Here is a 22,118-nt window from a genome sequence, read left to right as displayed (position 1 = left end):
TAAGACAAAAAAGAAAGAAGAGATAAAAATCATTAGACTTACTTTAAATTTTCTAAAACAAGATAGATTATAAGCTCTTTTAGGGAAAGGCCTTGTTCCCTACAAAATTGAATATTTTATCAGTGGGTACTCAGGAATTACATATATGCTGACCTAACAACTGTATCTACTGCTTTATTTCCTTTGTTTCCAGTTTCAAGAATCTTATCTCCCTCTGCACTGAACAAAAGAAGTAATATTCTTCATTGGTCACCCAGATTGCCACAGTTTCAGTGCCAGCTTTTAGACAACAAGGAATAAAAAATAGTACCGCAGCATATTACCAAGCAAAGATGTGTATTTCCTTTTTTGGAGAGTTTACTAGTAGAAAATTGATTAGAATCTTTCTGGGACAGCTTAGAGGCAGTCCTTAAGTGGGTGGCATAGATGATCTCCCACAATCTCTTCAAGTTAGATGTTTTTCATGTTTTACTTTCAGTATGATTGATGCTGATAAAAGTGGAAGACAATGAAAACCAATTTCTACACAATGGAGACAGGACTTTAAAGGGCTATGAGCAAGGTTTCTTAGTAACAAGTGACACTGAAAACAAAAACAAATTTTAATCTATGACCTTTCCACGTATGTATCATTTTTCTGGTCCACCTAAAGTAACATTATAAAAATTTGAAAGCTGTAATGCTATGTTAAAAAGAACAACTTTAACAGCATGAGAAAATTTAGCCACCAACTAGACCCAACTGGATTTTGATGCTTATTAACTGTCAGTAATATGAAAATCGTTCCTTTTTTTTTTTTTTTTTTTTTGGTACTGGGGATTGAACTCAGGACCTTGTGCTTGCGAGGTAGGCGCTGGAACCACTGAACTAAATCCCTGGCCCATGAAAATCATTCTTATCAGAGTTCAAATATTTGTGTTGAAATGAGTTAGAAAAATATATAAGGGTATTGAGGAAGGAAGAAGGATTTAAAATTATCTTTATTTATTTGGTGGAGACCTAAGAAGAAATATCAGTTATTCAAGCACTCATCCTGAGAGACCTAAATTAGCTTAAGAGCCTCCAGTCTGTCTGAACTGCCCCAGTCCTGATGGGAAACTGTCCTCTGTGTGAACTCTGAAGGGGCGGGGGGGGGGGGGGGGGTCTTATCTCACATTTGTACTCCTGTGTGAGGTCTCAACACACCAGATGTTTTTATCTCATGCCTATACTCCTGCTTTTGATTGATGCTTAAGGGTTTAGACAAACAACTACAAGAGTACATATGGAACCCACCTGTCGTAAATAACGGGATGTGTGTTTCCATTTTATAAGGGCTGGTTTTACATTATGTATCTGGTAACCCAGAGGTGCTAACCACGCATTCTTTCTCACTTCTGTAGGTACGCTTACTGCATGGCTGGGGGGGGGGGGGGGAGAAGAAAAGGGTTTTCTTTATAAAAACTGACCAAAAGTTTAGTCCGGGGCCAGTCTCCTTGCAGGGCATTTGGTCCCGGCTGGAAATAAAGTTCTCTGCGGACTTTACATCATGTTGTGACTCGGGTGATTATCGCTGTTGGGGACTTAGCCCTAACAATACTTTTTGCCATAGTTAGCCAAAGGCAAACATACTGAATAGCTGCACGCTGAAAAATTTGGGTGAAGAGGTAATTCTTATTAAACTTAATTTTAGCAGTGAAATTTTAGCATGAAATAAATGCAAACTAAATAAAGTACACTGAGCTGTAGAATGATGAATCAAACTTTAAATAAAACTGTGGGAATGCTATAACCCTTGGAATAGAGAAGGAAAGAGCCAGGAGAATAAAAAAGGGAGACAAACATAAGATGGCTGGAGTATTATAAATAAAAGAGTTAATGAATACACATCAGATTTTTGTAAAGTATAATTGTAAAATAATAGTTACCATTGGTAAGAACATGCCTTCCTATTATCACAGGCTAAGGACCATCAATTTTTAAGGTTCTGGTCCTCCCCAGGGACGTGCCTAGGTCCAAAACAATAGCCACAGTCAAAGGAACAGTCCATAAATCAGTTCTTGAAAAAAACTCTATAACTCATGCAAAGACACAAAACACCTCAAAGTGTCCAAAGATAATCTTTGAAACTCATTATCTACTCATCCATATAGGCTACATCTCATGGATACAATTATAACAAAATAAATTAAGATAAAAGCATAGACAGTTAATACAAAAGACATGACTCAGTGGGAGCTACTAAATATGCCCAGGTCAGCCCTCTAGGAAGTACTTAGACTTGACTGGAAATAAAAGACACCTCCACCCATATGCTCCAAGCTCCTGTCAATTCCCTTCTAGTGTAAACCCACTTCTCTTTGAGCATACTATCCCTCAATAAACTTGGCTTTCTTTGTTCTTATTTATCCATGTGATTCATCCAAATCTTTGATCATAACACACAAAAGCCTAGACCCTTGGGACTCACCAATACCTTAGTAACCAACACTGTGGTAACAACTGTTTACACAAAAGATCAAGGCCAGGCTGGTCCCAAGGTGAAGGGATTATCTATAAGTCTAAAACGCATTTTTCAGATAACAAAGTGCTTAGTGTGCTTTTTTTTTAAATGCCAAGGTAACTAATGAAAGTAGGCAGTAATGAAAACTGTATAATAATCATGCCTTTGCAAAATGTTCAAGTATAAAGTGTAAAATGTGCTTAGCACATATTTCCCACACACCTCCTCTAGGGAAAGGGCAGGAAAACAACAGGGTAAAAGTTAATTGAAATAATAATAATAAAATATAACAGTTTTCAGAATAGTTATTGAAGGAGATCATTATTAGGATGACTGGAAAAAGTAGGCAAAATACATTTGGATATATGCTGGAAGAGAGGAGAATGCTGACTCCTATGAGACAGTTTACCAACATGCAGGCAGAGTAGTCCCAAAAAGTATCTCTATCTTTGAACCCCTCATATACATCTTTTTATTCACAGACCACGTAACTTAGTCCCCAAAACTGATACCCTCATACTTCTTTCATTCCAGCTCAGGCAAGAGGCTGAAGAATCTTTATTCCTGGTCCTTTCTTGCCCTAGTCCCAAATCTAGTCCAGTAGCTAGTAACTAATATTGTCTGAAAGAATAAGTAAACTTGGAGTCAAAGGAAAAGAATGCACAGTATAAATCACAGATCTAGTATTATCAGCAGGACCTGGTTGTTATAGTTTAAACATGAACACTCCAAACCCTCACAGATTGAGGGCTTGATCCCCAAAACAGCAATATTTGAGATGAGGCCTAAGGGAATGATTCAACTATGAGGTTACTGAATATACTGTTAGGAGGTGGGGCCTGGTTGGAGAAGATGGGTCACTGAGAGCATGCTTTTGAAGGGTATATCCTGTTCCCAGCACCTTCCTCTTTCCTTACTTTTTGTCTGCTTCCTGGCAGCTATGAGGTAAATAACTTTCTTCCATCATGCCATTTCTACCCTGGAGCCAGATGATCATAGACGGAAACCTCTGAAACCATAAGCAAAATAAACTTTATTCCTTTAAATTGTGAACATCAGGTACTTTGTCCCAGCAACAGAAAGGTGATTAATACACTGGGCTACACAATCTACTCAATTTATCTACTCTGTACAATGTTCTTCACTTAAGTATTTCTGTCAATTGTTTATATGGTGCTGTATCTGTGTGTATAAGCTAACATGATAGTTCAGTGTAGAAGTATTGAATTAGAGCTCTGCAAACTCTTTGTCTAATTTAATAATTTTATTTACATGAAGTCCTACATTTCTAATTTAATTCCATTTTTCCTTCTTTGCCTTCCTTCTTAAATTGCATTAATAAAATCTCAAGACATCCCAGAAATCTTAAGGGGTGTTATCTGTCTACTGATCTCCCAACCTTATGCTTCTCCCAGCCTTCTGGAAGCTTGATTGGCATTAAGAGGAAAGAGGACTAAAAGACTGCATTGAAAAAAAAATAAAACAAAGTTGTATCGGTTATACTTTCCAATGACTAAAAACACCCATTTCACAGTAAGAAACTATAGTGTAGAAAACAATACTTTCTAGAGTCAAATTGTTTCTTAATGAAGTTTTTCAGGTAGGTGGACTAGAAATTATCTAGCTGTTCATACTTTCTAGAAGAACTGTGACTTTCCTATTTATTCTTTTACAAGAATACATTAAATGTGCCGCTAAAAATAAACCCATTTTTCCTGCAAGATCAACGCAGACTTTACGTTGTATCTTTAACTATATGTTAAATAGCAATCTCCTTTTATATGTAAAAGACCAAGCTTTCTGACAATACTTGGGATTTCTCTTGATAAAAAATTACTTACTGGACACTCTCAAGTAGACTAATATAAAGATGTTTATTTCATCTCATTGTTTTCTATCACAAACATTCATCTCTCTGTCATAATTCCTGAAATATTTCAGCCACTAGTCATTAAATTAAAGTTGATTCTATGGAAAATAAAAATCAACAATGATCTGATAGTTCTGGCTAGGTAAACAGAAAAGATTTTTCAAAGTAAAATTCTAGTTCACTTAGTTTTGTTCTTTTTAATTTTTTTCAGTGCTAGGGACTAAATCCATGGTCTCACATGTGCTAAGTAAGTGCTGTACTACTGAACTATACCCCAGCCCAGTTTTGTTCACTTTAAATTGCTCTGAAATAATATCATTTTAATTCATTTTACTATTTTCCATCTCCTATCTTTTCATTAAACTACTCAGAAATCAGTCTACATACTCATCTCTTCGTCATTATGCCCTTGTATAACCCTTTTAACTACATTATTGTCTCCACCATTCCACTGAAACCATTATTAAGGACTAAGGTCATTAATAATTTCCTTATTTTGAATTCAGTGATATTTACCAATTTTCACAATTCCTGTATAGCACTAGGAAACGATGATCATCTTCCTTGAAAACTCTTCCTTACTTTGATTTTCATTAAACGACAATACCTTGATCTTTCATAATGAATCTTCCTATTTCCTTCTGCTTCTGCTCCTTTCAATCCTCCTAAATGTGAACTTTCACCAAAGTACCGTTGTCTCAGTTACTTGGCTCAACACTTGGGCAAAATATGTAACACTCACAACTTGAAGGAGGAGAGGTTTATTTTGGTTCATGATTTTAGTCCATGGTTGGCTGGCTCCTAGGCAGAAAGAGCAAGGCCGAGGGGCATAGTGGAGGAAAAGGTGCTCAGCCCATGGTAGCTCGGAAGCAGTGAGAAAAGGGAGGAGCCATTGTCAAGAATATACCCAAGAAGGTCATGTACCCAGGAACAAGCCCCATCCAACCCCCTTTCACCTCCAAAGGTGAAATTTTGAGGGGACATTTTAGGTCTAAACTATAAGAACACTCCTTGCCTTCAACCTTCTTCCCCTCTCATTCTGTAATTCCTCCCTCTCAGTGAGCTATCTTTCCCATAGTTTCAAATACTTCTGTGTGAATGACTTTCACATTCACCACTTTCAAGCCACAATTGCTCCTAAACTCTAGTCACATATTTCCAACTAACAACTGCAAATCTCCACTTAGATGACCTGACTGTACTTGAATTTAAACAGACCATCTATTTATGCAACAAATATTTATTAAGAAACATGCTGCATTGTAAGTGTATACTTTCTTGGTAGTAAGAAGTAGAAGAGCTAGATAAATTATTATCACTCTGTTGAAGTTTGAAATAGTTCTAAAGTAGAGCTCTACAAAGTATCTTTAACTTTTGATAGACTCATCAATAATTGAGGAGGAAAGCTAGGAAACAAACTGGAAAAACATTAATTTGTCTCAAAATTTTCAGGCTGTTCTGTTAGATCAAAAATCTTCCTTCTATGACATGAACCATGTACTGTGTTAAAGGTGATCTCTAAATGTTGAGCAAATGTTTAGAAAAAAAAGTTTAGTACTATAATATTATTATATACAACATGACATCTGCCTTTTTATCATGTGTTTGTTTGTTTGTTTGTTTGGTGGTAGAAACAAACTCAGAGAGGAATGAACCCAGGGCCTTCATACTGAGCTACATACCCAAGTTCCCAAGCCCTTTTTAAAAATTTAATCAATTAATTTATGAATTAATTTATTTTTTAGAAAGATCTCGCTAAGTCACTAAGTTGTCTGGGCTGGGTTCAACCTTGGAATCCTCCTGCCTCAGCCTCTCAGAGTGCTAGAATTACAGGCACTCTCTACCACAGTGAGCTTTATACCATGCTATTTTTAATTTTTAAAAACATATTAAGCCGGGTGTGGTGGCACTTTGGGACTGTGTGATTCAAAAGTTAATTACTCCCCTAGGTTCTGTTGTAAATTTGATGGTTGGAGTGTGTTTGCCTCGGGACAATGGACAATCAGTAATAGGGTGAGATTGCTCAGCCATCTGTTTGCCCTAAATCCAAATGTCCCGGGGCCCAGTATCTATAGGACAATCTGTAAACAGGGTGGTCATAACTGTTAGTCAGGACGTCTGCTGACCATCAGCATGTGACAGTGAGCCACTAACTTTTGTTCTTTTTTTCTGTGAATCCACATGTTAACCCCCCCTTAACCCCCTATAAAACAACCTCGGACTCTGAGCCAGGTGCCTCTCTGAGCTATTTTGCTTCGGGAGTGCCGTCTGGCCAGACTAATAAAGGTCTATTTTCCCAACATAGCTGGTGTGTTCCTTCCCAGGTGGTCCTCGCTGTAGCCAGCTCCTTGGAGCATTTGGTAAGGCCTTGGTCTTACATTCTGAAGGCACCGCTGGGATTCCTGGGTGTGCTCCACTTCAGCTCCTTGGAGCATTTGGTAAGGCCCTTGGCCTTACATTCTGGAGGCACCGCTGGGATCCCTGGGTGTGCTTCACTATAGTCAGCTCCTCGGAGCGTTTGGGTAAGGCCCTCGGTCTTACAGCACACACCTATAATCTCAGCACTCAGAAGGCTGAGGCAGCTGGATCCAATCTCTCACATCAAATGGTAGGTAGTCCTTTTTGCAAGTGTAGGTGTTAGAATTCTGTCAGTTACTTAGTTATTGGCAGATAATATAAATACCTTTTCTTGTAATTGTTTTCAGAGCAATACATGATTTGATAGTTCAGTGAATCAGATTTTGTTCTTTTCTTCCCCAGAACTGCTTCTCTTAACATGAGCTGTTGCACAATATTGTATCCCATCTTTGTGCCAATAGTTCCTTCCTAGATTTTCTATATATAGTAAGTAATATGTTTATGTATTGTTCCTTTGGGGTTTTTTTGCATTCCATTCACAACACAATTCTAAAACTTCCTTACCCAAAAACATTATGCAAAGAAAATAATCAAATTCATCTCTGTAAATGAGAGGTTTTCAAAAATAATTAGGTATTGATTTATAATAAATCCACTTGGAAAACTAGACTAAATTACTTAGATAAGATTGTGGTAGAAGTGTTGGGTTTTCATGAAATCTGGAGTTAATGACTTTCATTTTATTTTTAAATTTTTTTTTTGGTACCAGGCATAGAACTCAAGACCTTGCTCTTGCAAGGCAGGTGGTGGCACCACTGAGCTAAATCCCCGGCCTTGGAGTTAATGACTTTTAAAAGTTCATACATGATGGGCAGGGAATTTAGCTCAGTGGCTCCACTGCCTGCCTTGCAAGCACAAGGACCCAAGTTCGATCTCCCGTACCAAAAAAAAAAAAGTTCATACATGTTGTGTGGCTGGCAAGACATCTCCCAAAGAGTTCCTCACATTTGAAAACTGCAAGGATCCCCTAAGATATATAATTTAGTTTTCAAGTTCAACATTTTGGTAGAGTCAAATTAAATACTATGAGATACACACTCTTCTCTTAAGCTCCCTATACAAAGCCTATTCATAACCACTCAATACCTAAGTGCATACAACAATATACTCATTCAGTAACACTCAATACACCCAATAACATTCAATAATACTCATTCAAGCTCAACTACAAAATCAAATCATAAATCCTAATCTGACTAGATAAGAAATAAATATTTTCTCAGTTTCCTCATGGTTTTATAGTTGCCTTTCAATATCTTCTTCAAAAAAATATATTACATGAATTTGGTAAAGGTTTTGCCTTGTTCTGGGTGTTGCCAAACTTCCTACTTACTGCCTTTAAAACTCACCAGGTGTGTGTCTTATCATTTGGTAAACTCTATATCATTACCATCAACTCCGGGTGTTCCCCCAACATTGCTTAGAAAATTTAAATTTAACACTTTTATTCTTATTTTTAAAGTAGAAATTCACTGGAAAAGCTTCACTCCAACTACTGCCCCTTTCTGTGAAATTCAAAATATTTAGCTGATGTGCAAAACCAAATTATGTTTAAGTTTCTAAAAGTGCTAGATTAGACTCCATAATTTTCATTAATGAATGTGCTATAACATCTGTAGAAGCTTCCTTCTATGATAACCTTCACTTTATGCCATCTATATTCAGTTTGTGAGAGTCAAGGAAAGTTTAGTGACCTACTCAAATCACATAGGCAACAGCTGATAACATAAACCTTACCCTTAAGTGTGCTCTAGCTAATTGCCTTGACTAATTTTTGGAAATCCTCCAAGAAGAAATGGTTGCTCCACTCAAACTCTGTGATAGGAATTCATTTCCAGAAAGGAATAATGTAAAGGAACAAAACTAGTAAATTATAGTAGTAAGCCTCTCAATTTAGAAGATTTACAGAATCATGAAAAACTCCCATTTAATCATGATGATATATAGCCTCACAAAGACACTCTTCAGAGAGGAGAATCAAAGTCACAAAAGTTCAACGTGTAGCACAGGCCATCATAAAAAAGACACGCATTATTTTAAAATGTGGCCTTGGAAGATACCTATAAGTGGAATTATGTACTTTAAACATGTATCAATAAAAATTAAAAAGGCAAAAAATAAAAAGATGTGGCACTAATAAAAATGTGTCCTTGATTATGCTATTTTATATATTAAACAACAAGTTAAAAATGGTGCTACTAACCTCTCTTTTTGCTCCCTATACTCATTCCCCACCTCAACCTCAAGTACAGATTATGGATGAGAACACATTTGCCTAGTTAGGCATCATCCCAACTTAAATGGAATTGTGCTAGCTTTGTATAACTGTAGCAAAATATATGAGAAAATCAATTTAAAGTAAGAAATATTTATTTTGGATCACCGTTAGTGAGGTTTCACTGTATGATCATTTGTTTCTGGACCTGTAGTGAGGAAGAATATCATGGCAGGGAAGATGTGATAAGACAAGTGTTCACCTCATAGAGGTCAGAAACCAGAGAGAGCAAAGGTAGGGGCTGGGGTGGGAGGGAATATTTTTCAGGGCATACCCTCAGTGACCTAATTCCTCCAAATAGGCTAACTTCCTACAGTTTCTATCACTTTTCAGTAATGCCATCAAACTATGAATCCATCAATAGTTAATCCATTGATGAAGTTAGAGCCCTTATGACCTCAGGCCTTCAATACATGAGTTTGGGGGGATATTCCAAATCCAAATTATAACCACAATTGTGTTAATGTATTATTGACACAATAGCTATCCAAAATCTATACACAGAGGATGTGCAAATAACAGTGTTTAGGAGTGGGTTCTGAAGTCAGTCCCACTCTGCCATTTCTAATCCCAGCTCTGAATTCTAGTCCCGGCTCTGCCATTTCTAGCTTTTCAATTTTAAGCAATATACATATTGTTTCTTCTGGATCTCAGTGATACCACCTTCCAATAACATAAAATGAGATTAATAGTAGCACTTACCTCAAAGTGTTATTGTGAGAATTATATTAAATAATTTATGCAAAGTACTGAGCACGATGCCTGATATATAGTATATAATGCATAAAAAAGTGTTAGCCTTTACTATTATTACAGTCAAACATGATTAGCCATGCAGATGACGTAATGTAGCCAAAAAAAAATCTAGGAGCACTGAATATTTATACAGTCTTTGACTTTTTCACATTTTTAAACTTATATTTGCCTGCTGTTTGGGCAATCTACAAAGTTCCAAACAAACTAATATATCCCAAATGTGTGACACTGGGTTTAAAACGCAATTCCTGGGTTTAAAATTATTCTTTGCTGTCCAAGTGTAAAATTTCTCCTTTATCTCTCATATTAATGAAAGCAGCTAACATAAATGAGTTGCTCCTTCTCTCTGAAAGCATTTTTGTTTAATCTTGGTTTGGACTAGAGGAAGTAATTAAGTTCTAGGTTTAAAAGACATCTCAGTAGGTAGCAAAGTAGTAGAACTGAAAGGAAACAGATCACCAGATAGTCACAACAGATTCTCTCTTAATGTGCTTAATTTTATCAGAAAAAAAATGAAATACAAAATTCACCTTTGATAATTCAGTTGAAGCAAAAACTATTCCTATAACAATACATAGTTGATTATACAATATATACTTTTAAAAATATTCAAAATTAGCCACAGAGAATTTGAACATTCAACCTGATTATGTCTGGGTTTTAATTTATTTTTCCCCAAGTTAATCCACAGAGAGGGTTAACCTTAAGGTTTATTGATCATTACCCTTCATCAACAGTCTGTGATGAAGAGATGAAACCACATACTCTTCTCATTTCTACATACTCTTCTCTCCTATTACATTATGAAATTTTCATAAATGTCCACAATACATTCTTCCCTATAACTATTTAACTTTTAAATATTTTTAAATACCCAAGAATCACCCTCATTGATAACTGTGTTTCTCAAGCCTCTTTAAATTAAGCTAAATTACTCCAATGGCTTTGCCAAAGTTGCTGTGAAATTTAGGAAATCAGCCATCAAATACTGGGCACTAAATTGAAGACATCGATCAGTCTCTGCATTTCTCACTGAAAGGTGCCATTCTTCACTGTTTAGAGGATCCAAAAAGCATGCCCATTCAAACAGTGAATAGTTTTTGATTTTGGTCTTTCAAGGAGTTTATGAATAGCTTTAAATAGCATTTAAACAAAGCTTGGCAGCTATGACAAAGACTAAAGCCTAAATTAAATCAAAGTTCAATTTACAAATACGGAGGCAGAGCAGCAAAACATTCCATCACTTAAAATATAATTAGTCGAGAACCACATAATGAAGAACTGTGGTTTGCTATTAAATGAAGAAAATAATGTGACTAGTAACATGATTTAGCAATCAAAAGTTTTCATTTTATTCACTTGTTTTTGTAACTTGTGTACAGAGTACCACCAAAAAGAATAATTATGTATATTTAATTTAATATGTGAACAATCCAAACTACAACTATCTTCTCTTAGCAGCTATAAAAGAGATCATTTTATAGAAGTCATTTCATAAATTAAATTCTCAGGAACCATCTGTTTTCCATAATCATAAAATTTCTACTTTAAAGCACAAATAGAATGCATAGAGGATGCTGTATGGAGATCATTATTGATACAGTAGAAAGAAATATGAGAGCAAAACACTTCCAAGCCAGTGAAAATTTTCCAATCTATCATTACTCTAAGCAATTCTGACCAAATGTAAATGCTGATTTTTTTCAAAGCTATTGCAATTTATTAAGTTATATAGTCACAGGACATTCTATTCCTTTTCTATGAAATGTAAATTTAGAAGGCATTATAATCTCAAAAAAATTGTGGCATATACTACTTTGTCAAAGCAGGTCAAAGACATGCATATACTATTCTGAATAGACAGGGTCACTTCCTGTGGGCAGAGAGCTTTGAAGCTGCATTCTTGCTAAATGGTTCCCACCAAGAGAAATAGTACTAAAGCTTGGATTTTCACCTGTGAACTATCAAAGATGAATTTAAGCTTTCTAAAACATACATGTCTTCTCCATATTCCTGGATTTCACTTAACATTTACTCGACTTATTGACATTTACCTTTACATATACTATCCCTCCTTCACACTAGCTCCCCATTTTGCTATTCCCTTATACGCACCTGCCCAAACAAACCTACTTTCACCTACAGAACTTACTCCTTCTTCCCCATCTTACTTCATGTTTACATTTATCTCTTCATGCCTATTAGCTGCCAAGCATCAGTGGGAAGATACATTTCTTTGCGGTTAAGCACATGTTCTTTGAATTCAAGCAGCTTACATTGGATTCAAGCTCTGGGGCTTGCTAGGTGTATAAAAACATTGTTTAGGGCTGGGTATTTAGCTCAGTGGTTCTGCCACCTGCCTCGAAAGCAGAAGGTCCCGAGTTTGATCCCTGGTACCAAAAAAAAAATTGTTTAATCTCTCTGAAAATTAATTTCCTTCTCTGAAAAATAGAGATAATAATGACTATTGTCAAGAAAAAAATCAGATAGCTTATAAGTTCTATAAGTTACACTTCTAAGTTTTCCTGACTATCCTTATTTAGGGCTACTACCAAAACATTGTTGTGAAGGCCAAAATATAATACTTGCTTTCACTACAAGTGATACTTCTCTGTACTGGGGCTAATTTAAATGCAAGTTTGAAAACATGTTTTTGGTTTCTTTTAAATTTGGGTTACGAAATACTGGAAGTCTTGGGTTACAAATAAGTTGACATTATCTTGCCAATTATCGCAGATCCAGATCTTCCTCTGTCCAATAAAACATATAATACTGGTTATTTTATGACATTCAGTATTAAGAGCCAAAAACAGTCAGATATTACACTAACCAAAACCCAATTTTAAATATTCTTTAGACAAATAAATTTAGTCACTTACAAAAATATCTTCCTTTGTGCAATTGTTTGGTTCCATCAGCTATCTCTCCCCAAATTTCTAAATCATTTGTTGAAAACAATATTGCCACAACTTTAAAGTAGAACTTTAAAACTGCAAACTGAAGAGTCCCTTTCTGAAGTAAATAATCACTACCCTATTTATGTTATACAAGAGATCTCTCTAAAGTGTGCTTATTTTGTATTGTTTTAGTATTTTTAAGTACTGTAAAATTACAATAAAGCAAGGATTTATCTTGATAATTAGCAATAGAATGTTGACAACACGTTTATATTAACTATAATAACTGAAACCATGGACAAACCTTTACCCATGAGAAAAAAATTTAGACTAAACACAAATACCATAAACATCTGCCTTTTGCAATTTTTAACAACAAAGTCCAATAAAGAAATTAATAAAAGTTTCAATCATTTTTAAGGCTCTTTGAAATTTAAGTGTTAACAAAGAGAAAGGTTCATTTGTTCTTATTTGATTAGACTTCTTTTTGAGTGAAGGGGGCAGTAAAAGAGAGCACAAATAACAAATAGCAGTATTGAAATTTTAGGGCCCCCAAAGATAAGCTAACCACCGTATTTGTTCAATTTAATTAGGGGTGTAACTAAAGGCATTGAGCTAGTCTTTGAAACATTACAATTATTGTATTAGATTGAGATTCTGAGCAACTCAAATTTTACTTTGAAATATCAGAATATATATGAAAAATAATAAGACAAAAGACTTATACTGTGAGGTTCCAAAGGAAATTTAAAGGAGTTTTTTTGCAACTGAAACTTGCTCCAAAGATATGATTTTTTGACCATCTCAAAATTGTCTAAACATGCCCACACACAGTGACTAGAGAAGAGAAAACTCAAGGTGCAAAGTTCTTGCAATTCCACATAACCTTCAGTTCGATTCCAAATCTTCTTAGAAGTAAATATTAAAAAACAAAACAAAGCAAAACAAAAAACCAAGAACCCAGAATCACTGCTGTTCTAAAAGTAAAAGTAGAGGGAGGGTTTCCTACATCTTCCATCTTCAACCCCACACATCTGCTCCTGCTTTTCTCTTGACTTGTGAAGAACAGACATTTTCCTTTAAAGCAGATATTCTCAGCTTTCACAGTTTATCCTCTCCTCAGAATTGCTGAAAAATTGTTATCCTCACTTAACAATTAGCAAATGGATCCAGGCGAAAGACCTATCTTTTGAAGAAGCAGCAACTCAGCCTGCCACTTCAGAAAAAGCAACTTGCTAGCTCCCTTTCTAGTTCTCAGTATATAGAGACCAGTTAAGAAATGTTAGAAGTAAAACCTTCTGAAAGAAAAATTCAAAATGACAAACAATATATGGGAAAAACCATGTGTAATGTTACAAAGTTTTTAAAAAATAGTATAATTGTTCTCAACTTCCTTCCCGTTTTGTGTAGTTTTAACATGCCTTTAAACTGAAGTTAAACACTCTTCTACGTACTCTTAAAATAAATGTTACAAGAGTCTCGTCTTTTAGAATAATCCCAGAGCCTCAGTAGGTAGGCCTCCACGAAATCTCCCATCAGTAACAGCTGTGCACCTCCATCCTTTACAAAAATGCACCCCTTCCGTTTGCATCATTACTTAGAGCATATACGCCAAATGCCTCACTCTTGAAACCCACCAGTGTCTGATTTTATTTGACTTTTTCATCTAACCCTAAAGAACCAATAGCACCAGCTCCCATTTCCCAAAACTTCGTAGCTTCCTTCATAAGAGAAACGTGCCCCCAACATCGTAAGGCAAACAAAGCTAAAATTTCCCTGAAAAAATAAAATCGATACAATAAAGGAAGAAAGGGAAGAAAGGAGTAGGGTGGGGGATGCGTACATCTTCCGAAGGAGAGGCTCCCAGATGAGCAGCAATTTCATGGTTCTGGAGCAGAAGAGACCAGTAGGTAAGAAAAATAACAAAGGTAGACTCCCCTCTCCTTACCGCTGTAGATCCAGAAGAAGATGCAATATATACACGGATCACCATCCTGGGAACAGTGGCTTGCAGTTGTTTGGATCCTGAAAAGGGCTGCAGAGCAGCTGCAACAAGGTTGGAAATGAGCTAGGGGCCCCCCAACAGAGAACAGGAGGCTGGGGGAAGGAAGAAAGGAAACTCTCCAGAGCCCCGCCTCCGCCCTTAGCTGCTTTCAACAGGCTCAGAGGACTGCAGTCCAGCCCCAAACCCCGGAAGGCACAGGCTCTTTTGCATCATTTCTACTTTTTTAAATAGAGAATCTCGAATAGCACCGCGAGATCTGTTGAAACAATTTTTTTTGACTATTCCTTCCTCTAGAAAAGGGGGAAGAGGAGAAAGAAAAAACAAACAATGAATTGAATTAGATTACAATGAAGGACTTTTTCTATACAAACCAAAATTTTTTGAGTAACTTCCTGGTCAGAAATGTACGCAAATCAGAAGATAGATCTTCCTTGAAATGGCAAGTTCTGTGTTAAATCCCGACACTACTAAGAAAAACCCCAAGTTCTCAAAGCCTTGAACATTTTAAGACTTCTATAATGTAATGATTTTTATGATGTTAGCTGTTTGCAGTAATTGTGCAATGAAATACTGGGCCAGGGTTCAAAGTTTCAGGTTCCCTAAACCCGGAAAAGAAAGGATTAGTTTTCTTTTTGAGTTTTGCTTTCTATTAAAATAGGAAATCTTTCTTCTGCGGGCATTTTACAGGAGGCCTGATTGGCAAACTCAAGAATGGAGGAGAAAATTGCAAACAAAACTTGAAAATAATGTGAAAGAATGTGCTTTGCTTTGCATTTTATCTGACTAAGAAGAGTTTGGAGCATATATCGCAGGAAATGTTGAGATGATACAAAGAAAGCAGGTATTTGCAGCTTAGGGAAAGGAGCAAATAATTGGTAATGTATAAGAGAGGGACTATATACTTAAAATTGTAGTTTCAAGTTCCCAGATTATCTCAAATGAATAGAAAAATCTGCAAGACGAACGAGACAAGAAAGTTGGTCACCTGTCCTACTTTTTACTTTTCTTTTGTAATTTGTCTTCCCTCTCCAATCTAGTAGTTTACATTTGCCAAGGCAAAAAATTGCAGCAGCTTCCTAAAAGTTCCCTGCCTGCAGATTCTGTCTTCTTCAAACTACTTTATACACTAACTCTAAATTAATCTCTTTATGTATGGCCCATACAATAATCTTGAGAGGTAGGTACTACACTGTTTTTTACAGGGGAAGAAACTGAAACTTAGGAAAATAAGTAATTTTCCCAGTCATATAAGATAGCTAGCAAACTCTAGAGTCAGGACTTGAACTCTGGTCCAACCATCTCCAAAGACAACTCTCTTACCTATTATTGTAACATTTAAAATGTTAGCTATTTTTCATCCTAAAATACTGCTTTTATATAAGGCAATGTAGGCTGAAATACTTAAGATAGTTTTCCATTCACTATCAAACCAAACCTAAATTATGTTTCTAAGGACCCCCATATAATCTGGCCTTACACTATTCATACAATCTTACCTATTGCTTAGATTCTTTACATAGTCATTATAGACCCCTCACTATAAGCACCAGACTAATTCCCACTTTCATGTCATTGGTCTTTTTGTCCTTCCTTCATCTACTCCTATACCTCATATCCCTTTCTGCCCTACCCACCTATACAATTCAACTTTTTCTAGACATAACTCAAAATTTTTATAAAAAGGGCCAGGCACATTAAGTAAGGATGACCCAGCTACTCACATTAATCCCAACTTTAGGGCTATTGTTAGCATGTTTCCCAGTCCATTTAACAGGAAAATCTTCCATCTGGCTTTGATTTGGCAAAATGGACATTGTTACCATAACACAACCTCCTTCTCTTCAGTGGTCCACATGTACTGTCTTTGGACCTGTAGTCTCTTTCCAAATAATGAAAAAATAAAGAGATGGAAAGAGAACCCTTCTATTTATTCTACACACCTACCAGATGAAATTTATTATCCCCAGAGATTTGAATGACAGGATTAGCAATGAGTCAAGTGGGCTTTGTGGAATAAGAGGATGATTTCTGATTTTATTTCTTTTAAATGTAGGTGTGAAATGTCCCCAGTAAATTAATTTATAAATAAAATATTCTGGTCCTTAATGACTGAACTTGGGATGCATTTTGAGGGCGGGTAATTTATCAGTATTTCTATCCTAGACATTAACATTACAGATATTCCTTGTTTAACGATCCATCTATTTAATGACTGGACTTAGGACTGAGGCGCTCTGTTTGGACTTATGATCTGCCACTCAGATTTATGACTCATATTGTTTTTGTACAGTTCCATACATCTTGTTTAGAGAGGCTCAATGTATTTCTTGTACAGTATATCTTGTTTCTATAGTACTTTATTTTTTCTGATTCTACTCTACAGCCCAATACCTTAGCTTTATGTTCTGTTGTACATTATAGTACTAACTGTAAGAGTTATGAAAATAAAGCAAAGTCATCAAGTTGAAGTTTTCTTTGACCATTTATCTGTTTTGAATATTGCAAAATGTGCATACTGTATACACTCCCTCATTTAAAGACAGATACATTTAACAATCTAGTCACAGGAACTGAACTTGGTCACTAAACAAAGAATGTCTTTATAGATAGCATTAGACTTACTTCTCAGCACATTCAACCATTCCTAGAAAGAATATTGTAGAATGATCATTTATTAATTTTAATTTTCATAGAGTAGTCCTCTGGACACATTGGTGCATAAATATATGTATGTGTATGTATATATATATATATATATATATATATATATATATATTTTTTTTTTTTTTTGCACCGGGGATTGAACTCAGGACCTTGTGCTTTCAGAGGTAGGTGACAGAACCACAGAGCTAAATCCTCGGCCCAGGTTTATATTTTTTAACTGGAAAGGCTAAGGCCTGAATGAAGTAAGGTGGATGAAAGAGTTTTCAAACAGCACTGTGACCTATTGCTATAAAAAATCTAATTATTAGCCAAATATTAATATATTCTTAAAGTTATAAAATAAATGCATGCTGTATGCCCACTCTAATAATTTCTTAGGAATAAACTGATGTAAAATTGCTGGCAAAATGAGTAGGCAGTGTAATGTATTGTTAAAATGCTATATTTTGGGCTCAGTATCATCCTTGTCTAGAATGGAAAAACAATGTTGATTTCATTGAAGAATTAGTTGATGTTATCCTAATCACAAGAATTGGCTTTTAGTGGTTTCATTTGAGGGTATATGTCCACTTTTGTTGAGAACAGTCTGAAGACAGTTCTCCCCCTCACATTTCCTGATTCATTTTCCTGATGTTAGACTCTAACTTTCTGCAACTTTCAGAAGTGGAAGGTAGTACTTCCCTGCCCTATATTCCCTTTAATGGAATAGATATTCGTGCTGCTCGTGGTGCCCACATGAGTATAAAACTCTCAAAAATACACATTTTGGTTCTCTGTCTTAAATTGTTGGACCAGTTGTTGAGCTAGAAGGTAGAAGACAATGTCAGCAAACTAGACATACAGTGGTAGGATTGGTGTGTATGGCATAGACATAGGTAAACAGACAGAATACAGAGACAGCAGAATTAAAGATCTTTCTGGGATGGCATCATATAGAAGCCAAATAATCTGTAGCAAACATGGGTCTTACACAAGGCATAGAATAAGAACTAGAAGATATCACCCGCTACCTCAAGCTTTTGTGTTTTTTTGTTTGGTTTGGTTTGGGGTTTTGGTGTTTTGGGTTGGTTTGGTTTTTCTTTTGTTTTCTTTTGTTTTTTGAGACATGGTCTTCCTACATAGCTCAGGCTGGCCTAGAACTGAGGTGATCCTCCTGCCTCCGACTCAGACTCCGGAGTGCTGAAATTACAAGTGTGTGCCACCACAGCCAGCTACCTCAGGCTTTGATCTCTATCATTTTCATAAATGTTTTTCCCATACTCAAAGCTCCTTTTATGGTAAAAAAAAAAAAAAAAAAAAAACAACTCTCCTTTTATCTTCAATCTTCTCTCTGAATGTTCTTTCCACCTCATTCCCTTAACTGATCATTGTTTGTTTAGGATGGCACTTCCTCTTCTCAAGTGGAGATCCCTTACACTCTCACACCTACTCAGGATTGACAGTCTCCATCTCCCTGCCAAAAGAAGCTGTATATTCTTACTCCACAAAAGTATGTCATACCTCCTGGGCAGCAACAGCTCTACATCCTTACTGAGTTCTTTGGAATTGCAATCTATTCCCTTTTCTTGATGTGGTAATTTTTTACTTTCCCATTTATGTCTTTGATATTTTGAAAAAGATTTTGTAAATTACCTTTGAACATTTTTAATTGCCTTTGGTAAGGGAGTTGTTCCAGATCATCTAGTCCACCATTGCCACAAGACAAAAATCTTATGTTTAACTTTTAAGAAAGTAAAAATATTACTTATCCCACAACACAAAAACACTAGAAAGTTACAAGTAAGATATGTTTAGTGAAATACTTACAAAATATTACAAATCAACTTCATTTGATATTAAATTTCATAAAATTTCATTTCATTTGAAAACAATTCATAGTTTGGATTTTTTCCCACATCATCAGAATTCGCAGATATACATAATAGTCGCTGAAAAATCACTGTTAAGCATAATTTAATGAATGGTTTGTGGCTTAATAATTTTAAATTTCTGCCTGATCAGGCAGATCAGAGATGAGGAACATAACACAACACATCAACATGTAAATATAGAAATCACACAGAGAAACACAAATACTGCATTTTTAAGGACTTTCTGTTGTTTTCCCCAAGAGTCAACAGACGTATTCAGTGGAGCTAGAGTAGATTAAAGGACACTAATATGCTTAGGAGTGCTCAGCCTATCTCAGCCACTTGCTATATGGTGATTAACATCAACAGGGAGAACTTTCTGACTCTGTGTTGGAAGGTACCTTAAAAGTATTGGGTTCAGAGTTCTGATCCCATCAAAAATTCTGTTAATTTTTATGTCCACTAGAAGGCATGACTCACCTTTTTTTTAAGTTATATGTTAGCTTTTTTACTTTTATTAGTACAAATTGGCAGTACATAATGTATACTTCCACTATAGGGAATTGGTATATGTACATAACACATTTTAATTCCCTTCTTTCCCTACCCCCTCTTTTACTTTTCCAGCATCAGATTCATTTATCTTGTAAGAAATTATAAAGTTAATTATCATATACACAGATTGAAAATGAGACTAATAGACCAAAGAACATATAAAACATGTAAGGCAATTATACTAAGTCAAGGTACACTCTTAGATACATTGTGTGCACTAGAATACAATGCTGTTTTTTCTTTCATTTTTTCCTATCGGCTGTCTTCTATTTCATATTTTATATATGTACTGAGTTTTTCATATAAGAGAAAACATATTTAAGCTTGTGTGTTTGAATTACTTCACTTAATATTATGGCTTCAATGTGCACCCATTACCCTAAAATTGACTCATTTATCATTTTTGTGGCAGAGTAGTACTCCATTGTGTATAAATACTGTGATTTTTATGCTTTCATCTGTTAATGGACAGGCTGTTTCAAAGATTTAGCCATTATGAATTGTGCTGCTATAAACATGTGTATGCAAACATCACCGTGGTATGACATCTTCAACGCTTTTCAAAAAATGCCTAGAAGGGGAATAATTGGGTCAAATGGAATTTCCAGTTGTAATATTCTGAGGAATCTCCATACTGATTTCCACAGTGGTTGCATCAGATCAGAGTTCCAGAAACAGTGAAGAAATGTACATTAGGTATTGGCTAATTACTTGCTGGTAGCCATAATTTCTGGAGTGAGATGGAATCTCAGTATTATTTTAATTTTCATTTCTCAAATAGCCATCAATGGTAAACATTTTTTCCTGTATTTATTGGCCATTTGTAATTCTTCATCTATGAAGTGTCTATTTGCTTCAGACACCCATTTTTAATTTGGTATTTAACTTTTGGGGGAGTTCACTGTTTTTCAGTTCTTTATATATCCTAGATATTACTCCTTTTCATGAGTAGTAGGTAGCAAATTTTTTTTCACATTCTGTAGGCTGTCTCTTCACCCTACTGATTGATTCTTTTGCTGCACAGAAGTGATGTGGTGTGATATAATCCCATTTGTTGATTCTTCCTATTTCTTTATTTTTTGAATTAATTTTACTGGTACATTTTAGGTATACAATATAATGATACTATTCATTGGAAATTTGCACCTTTACATAATCTCTGTTGGTTCTTATTTTTTTCCCATTCTCCTGCCCTCCTTTCAACCACTCCATCCCTCCCTATTTACAAAGACTTTGTTTCCATTTTCTCATATTACTTCCATTCCCTTCTTTCCTTTCCCCTACCCCTCCTACTTCCCCTTCCCCTTTGCCCCTTTCCTTCCTATTTGACCTTATCTATTATACCTTTTAGTCCTTCTTTACACTTTCAGTTTCTCAAACTAGAGGAACTATTCAGTATTTACACATGTGTGTCCTATTTATTTCACTTAAGACTGTTGCCTCAATGTGCATCCATATAGCTATAGATGTCTCTACTTTTTTGTTTTTTATGGCTGAGTAGTACTCCATTTTATTAAAAAAAAACCCCAACGTTTTCTTTACCCAGTCTCCGTTTGATGGGCAATTGGGCTGTTTCCAAGTTTTAGCTATTAAAAATTATGCTACTATGAAAATGGGTGCACATATATCACTGTGGTATGATTCTTTTAATTCACTGGTGAAGATAACCAGCAGGGGAATAGCTGGATTAAATGGGACTCCAAGTCCTAGTTTTTTTGAATTATCTCCATACTGATTTCCATAGCGCTTGCACCAGTCTATACTCCCACCAGCACCATTGCTGGGTTCCTCTTTCCCAACAGCCCCTCCAGCGTTTCTTATTGGGTGATTTCATGATAGCAGGCATTCTTTCTGGGGTGAGATGGAATCTCAGCATTGTTTTCATTTGCATCTCATGAATGACCAGTGATGTTGAATACTTTTTCAAATGTTTATTTGTTATTGATACTTCTTTGTCTAAGAAATGTCTGCTCATTTCAGATGCCCATGTTTGGATGGGTCTTTAAATTTGGGAGGTCTGATTTGTTTAAGTACTATATAGATTCTAGATAGTAGAACTTTGTCTGAGGAACAGCAGGTGAAAATTTTTTCCCACAATATGGGTTGGCTCTTCACACTGTTGGTGGCTTCTCTGTTGTGCAGAAGCTTTTTAATAAGAAGAGATTCCACTTGTAGATTGTGCTAGTTCACATGCAACTGAAATTTTGTTCATGAAATCTTTTCCTACAGCAATATCTTCAAGAGTTCTATCTAACCTCTGTTCCAGCCTGTTCAGCATTTCTGTTTTAATATTTAGATCTTTAATTAACTTAGATTTTAGTTCAGTGCATGGTGAGAGATATAGGT

The 22,118-nt window shown here is 35.7% G+C and overlaps 1 protein-coding gene across 2 annotated transcripts in view; it reads right to left on the bottom strand.

The window, feature by feature from the left end:
* The window catches only part of LOC101705527 (adapter SH3BGRL), a 71,881-nt gene extending 56,998 nt beyond the window's left edge, over positions 1–14,883 (bottom strand). The window contains exon 1 of one of the 2 annotated variants that reach the window (XM_021247656.2): positions 14,542–14,883. In XM_021247656.2, the coding sequence (XP_021103315.1) occupies positions 14,542–14,691 (150 nt within the window). In that variant the 5' untranslated portion in view covers positions 14,692–14,883. The remainder of the gene's footprint in view (positions 1–14,541) is intronic. The other variant, XM_013067104.3, reaches the window with a different exon arrangement.
* Positions 14,884–22,118: the final 7,235 nt, after the last annotated feature.

The sequence above is a fragment of the Heterocephalus glaber genome, unplaced genomic scaffold (genome assembly GCF_053883595.1).
Source record: "Heterocephalus glaber isolate CG9 unplaced genomic scaffold, H.glaber_assembly_v1.0 deba00001613, whole genome shotgun sequence".
Taxonomy (NCBI): domain Eukaryota; kingdom Metazoa; phylum Chordata; class Mammalia; order Rodentia; family Bathyergidae; genus Heterocephalus; species Heterocephalus glaber.
This window is presented reverse-complemented; position numbering and strand designations above follow the sequence as displayed.